The sequence below is a fragment of the Leptopilina heterotoma genome, unplaced genomic scaffold (assembly GCF_015476425.1).
Source record: "Leptopilina heterotoma isolate Lh14 unplaced genomic scaffold, ASM1547642v1 Lhet_0, whole genome shotgun sequence".
Lineage (NCBI taxonomy): Eukaryota > Metazoa > Arthropoda > Insecta > Hymenoptera > Figitidae > Leptopilina > Leptopilina heterotoma.
The window spans coordinates 1,230,578-1,239,927 of NW_025110811.1; the positions used below are offsets into that span (position 1 = coordinate 1,230,578).

The window sequence follows — 9,350 nt, forward strand, 5'->3', positions numbered from 1 at the left end:
CTTCTGAAAATAATTTAAGTAATTTTATAGAAAACTTTAATAAAATAATTGTTTATTAATGATTTTAAATGAGCTTGTAATTACATTTTTTTCGTAATTATAATTATTGAATTATACGGAGAAATAATGAGAGTAATAATAGTATTTTTGTAGATCAATTTCTACTCTCTTGAGGAAAGTTACCAAGATTTTAGAGTGGAGGGGGAATTTTGTATTTCATTTTCTGAGTATATTATACAATGGTCCTTAAAGGTTCAGAAGATAAGAATTCTTTCAGTATTGAAACGACATTAACGAAGAGAACTTCGTTTGTCATCGCATATTGGGACGAAATAAACAGAATGTTGTCTTAAAACATTTTCTTAATTGATTTTTAAGTGGATCATGATTTTTTAACATTAAAAAAAAATAGTCAATAGTTTACTGTGAAAATTTTAGTTTTTTTTTAAAAAATAGTGTGTGAAAAATGAATTCTGTGAGAAAATAAATATATTTTTTTAATTTTACAAATTTTATTCTGTAGTTTTGACGCTGAATGTTTTTTTTTTATTTTATATTCTTATTTATTGTAAATTCGTAGTATTATTGTGATTATTATAATAATTTTTTATTGTAAATATTTCCAGAATATACCAGATGAAAATTCGATTCCAAATGATGACACTTCACAAGAAAGTAATATTTCTTCAAATAATTTTTCATCAACGAAAAAGTATGAAAATTCTAAGTCAGAAACTCATCAGGTAAATAAATTAAAATATTTAATTTTCATTTATTTATAAGATAAAATATGGAAATATTTTATATTTTAATTCTTTTCAAATTAAATTAGAGGAGATTAATTATTTTTCAATATTTAAAATTTTAAATATGAAATTTCCATTCGATATTACAAAATTATTTCGAAAAGATTTTTAAAAAGAAACCTATTAAAAGGAAATAAGAAATTAAATTATTGAGAAATTTTTCTATTGATAAATTTAAAGATCATGATTATTATTTAATTTTTGAATTTTGTTTGTAAATTGTTGATTAATAAATAATAATAATTTAAATTTAAGTAGAAAGAATTTTCCTCAAATGTTTGTTTTCTGAAACGACAAATTTCAAATCACAAATTATAAAATAAAATAAACAATGGCAAATATTTACAGGTCATGCGTCTTACTATAATGACAGTAATTAAAAATTGTGTTTACATTATTATCAGTTAAAATAATGTAGAAAAAATAATATTTTCTATTCCTTACAATAAATTTCAAACTTTTTAATATTTTACCGCGTATACGATTTTTTCTCAATATAATCCATATTTTTTTTGTAAATTAAAATTATTTACATTAAAAGTTTGAAAGTAAATTAAATGCATTTTTAATTTATGAATTAAACTTTAAGAGAAATTTATATGTTTATATTTTTATTTATAATTACAGAATGAATCATTTCCATCTCATGCTCAAGTAGCTAACAATCCGGATCATTGTTTAGTGCCACACAATATAAACAATAATCAATCTAATACTCAAGGTAAATTTTATTTTAAGTTTTAATTTATAAAATTAAATAAGTGAAATAATAAGCGCGCGAAACGCTGTATTTGAATTCTTATTATTATTATTATTATGCCAGTTACACAATTTTTTTTAAATGTCAACTTTCAATTTTAAATTATTTTAGATTATTTTCATAAATATTATAATTCTTCAATTTAATTCAATTATTTTCAAAAATATTAACTAATTTTTCTAGACAGAATTCAATTATTTTAATAAATAATAAAATTCCTCGAAAGAATTTAATTGTGTTCACAAATTTTAATGAACTTCTTCTAAAGAATTCAATTCTTTCCATAAATAATAAAATTTTTCACAAGGAATTCAATTCTTTTCCTTAATTTTAATAAAATTCTTTGAATCAATTCACTTATTTTCAGAAATGTTGATAATATTTTTCAAAATAATTCAGTTAATTTCTATACAAATATAATTAAATTCCTCGAAAGAATTTAATTATTCTCACAAATTTGAAAAAAAATTCTTCGATACTATTTAATTATTTTCATAAATAATATAAAATTTGTCGAAACATTTCAATTATTTTTACAAATTTGTATAAAATTTTGTGCATGAATTAAATTAAAATTTAATAATTTTCCAATTATGAATTCTAATTCAAAACATTTTTTTAATTGGTAATAATTAATTGTTGTTATTATTTAATCTTTGAATAATAAATACAAAAGAAAGAATAAATCTCCAAAGCCTTAAATAAGAATTTAGTTAATTTTAAAATTAAAAATATTCAATTAGAAAAATATTGTCAAAAAATTAAAAAACGAAAAAGCAAGGAGAAACAACTAATTTCAAATTGCAAATAGATATCCAAAAAATTGAACGATTATTAATATTTTTCTTTTCTTTTTGAAAAACCATTTTTAATTTATTTTCTTTTTTCTTTTAGAATTCGGTGCTAGTAGAAGGAACCAAAGATTATCTTCATCAAACAATCATCGATGTGTAAGCAACAATTTTTGTTAAATTAAAAAAGCAAAAATTATTAAATTAATTAACAGTTAACGTGATTCAATTCCTCACGAATAGATTATTTTATCGATTATTTAATTTCAATTTTGAATTAAAAATATTAATTCTTTCTTTCTATTTATTTATTAAGACTTGAAAATAATTTGAAATTAATCTAATTCTAAAATAAATTTTTTCTTTAGAATTTAGATCACGAGAATTCTGCTGCTTTGAATCCATGGACAAATATCGCTCACTTTCACATTAATGCCTCGAAATTTCTTTGCGGTGGTTACTGCACATTGAGACAATTAAATCCTAATTTGGGAGTTTTTTTTGTACAGGTATTAATTTTTCTCTTTCCTACTTTATTTTTCTCTTTTTTTCTTTTTTTTTTCTTTTTTGTCACAAAACTGTAAAAGTTGACAATTTTTTGCTGATTATTTGCTAAAATTGTCAATTTTTATAGGATGCCAGCTCATCACAACCATTATATTCACTTTTAACAGCAAGCAGAGAACAATCAGGACTGCACTCTCCATTAACAGCAGGAATTCAAGTGACAAACGATCAAAATGAACTGAGTACATCGAGAAAAAAAATGAAATACAGTCATGGTATGATGTTTTAATTTATTTTTTTTGTCTGTTGTTAAATTTATTACTATTGTAATAATTGTAATGTTTACTTATTTATGTATTGTAATTTTTGTTTACAAAATAATATATTTATACTTTGATAGAGTATAAAAGAATAAATCATTTTTATAAATATGAATTAATTCGACATTGTATTTTGTATTTAAAAAAAATCTTGACCATTTCATTTAGAAGTAAGTATAATTATCGTTATAATTAACATTAATTTGTTTATATTTCTATTTTCTATTCTTTTTTTATATTTTATAAATTTAATAGTAAATTTCAGTATTTAAAACTTATATTCTTGGTATTTTTTAATACCATTACTTCATTTTAATCTTTTCTTTTTCTAAAAAGACTGATATTTTTGTTTTTTTATTTTTGGTTGAAATTTTTTTTTTTTTTTTTTAATTACAGAAGAGAGAATGGAAATGGAAAATAGTTCAAATTCTCGTAATGCAGAATCAGTAAGTAGTTTTTCAAATTTTTCCCATTGTTTCAATTTCTTTTAGTTTAATACATTTTTTTTGTTAATTTTACAGTCAAATGTGGTGCGTGGAGTTTCAGTTCAGGATGAAAGTGAAACTATCAGAAATGTTTTGCCTGAAAGAAGAGTTTGTAGTAAGAGACATAATCCGGGTTGTAGAAAATTGCGGTCCTCTTCATTGAATTCAACAAGTGCACGAGAACAATCAGGAGAGCATAAGGTAAAAAAAAAATTTTTTATTTAAAAATAATTCTTTAAAAATTTTAATAATTTTTTTCTGAATTTCTAAATTAAATTATTAAAAAATTCAATTTATATTTAAAATTAGTATTTAAAAGTGAAAAAATAGAATTCTTTAAAAATATAAAATTTATTTTAATAAAATGTGACAAAAATTAAAATTGTTTTAATTTTTTAAAAATTATTTTCGGGAATTTAACTATTTTCAAAAAATTTTAATTACAATTTTTCAAACAACTAATTTTTTCAGAATTTTCAAATTAAATTTTTCAAAAATTTTTCTTAAATAAATATTTAAATATACATATTATCTTTTCTTTGTCCACGTGAATTAAAATTTCAAAATACTTTCAATCTAAAACCTTTTGAAATTTAATTATTTCTAAAAATTTGAACTGTATGTAATTATTCTAAAATTAAATTGTTTTTAGAATTTTTGAATAATATTATTCAAAACTTTTAATTTTTAGGGAAAGTAACAAAACAATAATGTTTTTTAAAAATATTATTAAAATAAAAATAAAAAAATAAATAAATTAAAATTGAATTTAATAAATTTTTCACTCACAGACGAAATGTAGATCAAGTTCAGGAATTTCTGAAAATTCAAGAAGAGCTTCACAACAAGGAAATGAAATTGGTACCACAGACTCAAACGAAGACGGCAATGAAGGATTTTATTGTAAAAAATCGAAAAGAAGAAGAAGAGGTATTATTCAAAATTTAATTAATTCTTTTTTTTTGCAAAAACAGTTTTTTAATTTTCATTTTTGTTCTTTTCTGTTTTAGCTGCAAGGCAAGAATTTAATCAAAACGAAAGTCCAGTGAATGTAAGTTATTTCTTTATAATTTTATGTTGAAAGTTTAATATAATTTTAATTCAATTAAATAATCCATAACTTTTACATATTAAATAAATTCCATGTCAAATAATGTGAATCTTTTTCTTTTCCAAAACATTAGGTTTCTGATTTGAATCCTTCCATCAGTTATCAGGAAACATTAAAAATTTTACGCTTCATGTTGTCCGGAAGAACGTCAAATAATCAATTAAAAGCCATTGCGACAAACCAAAATAATTATCTGATGTTAATTGGTGAGATGACAAATTAATTATTAAAAAAATATTATACATTTGCAATTTTTTATTTAATTTTTTTAATTTCGAGCTCTTATTAATTTTTTTCGTATAATTAGTAAATATAGGAAAAATAATTTTCTCTTTATTTTATTCAGAATATCATTTCTTTTTGCATCCGTACAATAATCCAGAACAGGTAATAATTAAATAATTATAATTTTAATAAATTAATTGCTCAAGTATGTCAAAAATTCATAAATTTTTCTTTCTTAAATTTCAAGTTGATGAGCCATAGAGAAAGATCTCAGGCACGACAGAGAACACGACGACCACGGATCTTAAACGAAGGTTCAATTTAATAATTTTATTTTTAATCAAATCGGAACTATTATTTTTAAATTAATAATCAAACTTCCTTTAAAGAATTTAGTAATTAGAATTTTTTTATTTTAGAATCACACACTGAATCTAGACGCAATGTGAGTACTTTTACTACGTCCTCTTCTTTTTTTTTTACTTTTTTAGCAAATAAAATTAATTTTCTTTTTTCTTTTAATAGAGTTATGACGGAAAATTAAAAATCTTTAGATCGCAAGTAAAACCATTGGTAAGTTTTAATTATTATTTTACTTAATTACTTTCTTTAAATATAATTTATTGCCTAAATATTATTTTTTGCCTGACTTGGATTAATTGATAGTTATCACATATGATTTATTAGAATTTTTAATTCATTTGAATTAATTTTTACTTTTAAATTGTTTAAAATATAAAATACTCAGTTGAACGATTGTTTCATTGTTTAATTTAAAACTATTGTCTAATTTTTAGGGTGAAGCTCCAAAAAATGTTGAATTTCATATCAGGCGGAATTATATTTTCAAAGATTCATTTTGTTATGTTAGTACAATTGATGAGGTGGAAAAATTAAAGGCAAAATTATGGATTTCTTTTGAAGAGGAACCTGGATTAGATTATGGTGGAGTTAAACGTGAATGGTTTTGTCTTTTATCACGAGAAATCTTTAATCCTGATTATGGATTTTTCAAGTGTAGTTCAACGTGAGTTTATTTTAATATCTTTTTCTCACTATCGTTTTTTATTTATATTTTCTTGTATTGAACTCTAAAAATTGTATTGAAAATAATTAAATTCTTCCAAGAAATTCAATGAAAATTATTGTATTGAATAATTTAGTAATTTAGTTAATAAGTAAATTTTTTTAATATTTTATTTTTCAGGCAAAATAACTATTTGGAGATAAATCCTGATTCTGAATCATTTCATCATAATCATTTGGAATATTTTCGATTTATTGGACGAATAGTTGGAATGTCACTCTATCATGGCAGTCTTATTGACGGTAAATTAAGAAAAAAAAAACTCTATTAAATTTTTCTTTCAGAGATCAATTTTTCAATTTCTAAAATTTTTCTTTCATTACGATACAAATTTTTAATTTATTTTCTTTATTAACAAAAAAATGTTTATCACTTTTATTTTTCCTAATGAATTTATTTCTATTTTCAGCCTCGTTTTCGCCAATATTTTACTCAACACTTTTAAATAAGAAAATATCATTAGAGGACATTGAAAAAGTAGATCCAGAATATTACAAGAATCTCTCCTGGATTTGTGAGAATGATCCTGCGGAATTAGGATTGGATTTTACTGTTACAGACAGAGTTTTAGGAAAACTTATGAATATTGAATTAATACCAAACGGAACGAATGTGCCATTAACAAATGAGAATAAAGAATTTTATATTGAACATATTATAAATTGGAAATTCGTTCGTCGAGTGAAGGGACAAATGGAAGCACTTCACAAAGGTTTTTATGATTTAATACCAAAGGAGGCGATTGTAATATTCACTGAAAATGAACTCGAGAAACTTATCTGTGGTACACAAGAAATTGATGCAAATGATTGGAAAATGAATACTAATTATTCAGAAGGTTATTCCTCCAAGCATCAAACGATAAAATTCTTTTGGGATCTTGTTCAAAGTTTCAATAATGACATGAGGGCAAAACTTTTACAATTTGTCACTGGATCATCGAAAGTGCCAATGAATGGTTTCAAAAATTTATACGGAAGTAATGGACCATTATTATTTTCCATTCAGAAATTTGGATCAATTGATTCACTTCCGAGATCTCACACTTGGTAAGAAGTATTTTATAATTTATAAATTTCAATTATTAATTTATAAGAAGTATTTTATAATTTATAAATTCCAATTATAAATTTATAAAAAGTATTTATAATTTCAGGCTTCGCACTCAATAATTAATTTTAAAAAAAGTAGCAAAATGTAGATTTAAGATCGAAAAAAGTAGTAAAAAAAAGTATAGCTATTGAAAAATTAAATTTGACGACTAAAAAAAGTCGTTTTAAATGATTCAGAAAAATCACAAAAATTCATTTTTTCCCCTGATTTTTATTCAAATTTTCATCAAAAAATCTTTACTCATTTCCTTATACTGCTAATAACTTCAATTCTAAATTTTTACAAAATACAATACTTTTCTGAATTTTAATTAAAAAGTTTTTCCAAAGGACGATTATCATCTTAAATTTTTAACTGAAAATAATTTTTAAATCAATTCTTATTATAAAGTTCTACGAGAATTCAATTATTTAAATATAAAAATGAATAATTTATTAAATAATTGAATATTTCTTAAAATTGAATTCTTATAAAGAATTATATCAAAATTTCTTAAGATAATTGAATTCTTTCGAAGAATTGCAAAAAATTTTTAAGAATAATTGAATTTTTCGAGTAATTTTACTAAAATTCTTTTAAATAATTAAATTTCCGTAAAAATCGTATTATTTGTGAAAATAAATAAATTCCTGCTAAGAATATTAATAGTTATGAAAATAATTAAATTTTTGCAAACAATTTTCTTAAAACTTTTGAAAATAATTGAATTCTAACGAAAAAAATTTAATTTTGAATCAAATTGAATGATTTAGAGAAATTAATTTAAAACTGTATTAAAAATAATTGAACTCCTGCGGCGAGTTTTATTATTTACAAAAATAATTGAATTCTTAAGAGGAATTTATTAACATTTTTTTAAATAATTGAATTCTTTTAAAGATTTTAATAAAAATTTTTAAGAATAATTGTAATTTTAGAAGAATTTATTTAAAATTCTATTAAAAATAATTGAAATTCTTTGATGAGTTTTATGAAAATAATTTAATTCCTGCGAAGAATTTTATTAATTAAGAAAAATAATAGAATTCAGGTGAAGAATTTTAAGAATATTTTTTTTTAATTAATTGAATTGATTTGAATATTTCTTTATTTATAAAAATAATTGAATGTAAGTCAATTTTTTCTAAGAATTTTATTACTTTTATGTAATTAAAATTTTTTATTTTATTATTTTACGGAAAAAAATTGCATTGTTGTGAAGAATTTTTTATTTATGAAAATAATTCAAATCTTGAGAAGAATTTTATTATTTATGAAAATAATTGAATTCTTGAGAAGAATTTTATTTTTTATAAAAATAACTGAATTCTGAAGAATAATTTTATTACAATTTTTGATAATAATTGAATTCTTGTGAAAAATTTTTTTTTATGAAAATAATTGAATTCCAGCGATGAATTTTGTTATTTATGAGAATAATTGAATTATCTTAAAAAATTTTCGACGAATTTAATTAAAATTTTATTGAAATAATTTAATTCTTAGATAAAATTTTTGAAAATAATTGAATTCTTTTGGGAAATTTTATTAAAATTGTTAATATATGAATCAGTTTTAGTAAATGAGTGTGAAGCCTGTAATTTAATTACTTTTTAAAAACAATTTAAAATTATCAACAAATTACCAAAGTTTTTTGTTTTATATTACAGTTTCAACCGACTAGACTTGCCGCCTTATGATTGTTACAAACAATTAAAAAATAAGTTAATTTTCGCTATTGAAAATTGTGCTGGATTTGGCGGCGTAGATTAAAAAAAAATAAATTTTCTCTCCTCTTGAAAATTAAAATATAAGTAGTGAAATAATTATTGTAAACATCGACCTTGAATTTCTTTACCTATACTGTAAAGAAAATAAATTTCATAAAAATAGAAAATAAACTAAGAAAATTTCAGTGAAAGCGGTACAAAGCCAATATTTATTTATTTTCTTTTTTTTGCCAATTATCACTATTTTGGGATACATAGTAATAAATGGAAGAACTGTAACAATAGAAATAAATATAGAGTAACAATAAACTATTAAAGAAGACCGTGGTAAATAAACTGCTTTAAGTTGTATAACAATAACAATTACATGGTCTACCATAATGGCCATTAATTTTTTTTTCATTTCACATTTATAAAAATATACGCTCACATTTAA

General features: G+C 21.2%; 1 protein-coding gene across 1 annotated transcript; it reads left to right on the forward strand.

Annotated features, from left to right (window-relative positions):
• The first annotated feature begins 269 nt into the window (after nt 1-269).
• Nucleotides 270-9,105, forward strand: LOC122507262 (E3 ubiquitin-protein ligase pub1-like). Its single transcript, XM_043619911.1, has 19 exons — nt 270-475; nt 627-743; nt 1,434-1,527; nt 2,461-2,516; nt 2,726-2,866; nt 2,992-3,139; nt 3,581-3,630; nt 3,706-3,870; nt 4,461-4,599; nt 4,680-4,720; nt 4,854-4,986; nt 5,127-5,167; nt 5,253-5,319; nt 5,425-5,450; nt 5,531-5,578; nt 5,803-6,032; nt 6,213-6,334; nt 6,502-7,141; nt 8,855-9,105. The coding sequence occupies exons 1-19, from the start codon at nt 467-469 to the stop codon at nt 8,955-8,957; spliced, it is 2,370 nt and encodes a 789-aa protein (XP_043475846.1). The 5' UTR covers nt 270-466; the 3' UTR covers nt 8,958-9,105.
• Nucleotides 9,106-9,350: the final 245 nt, after the last annotated feature.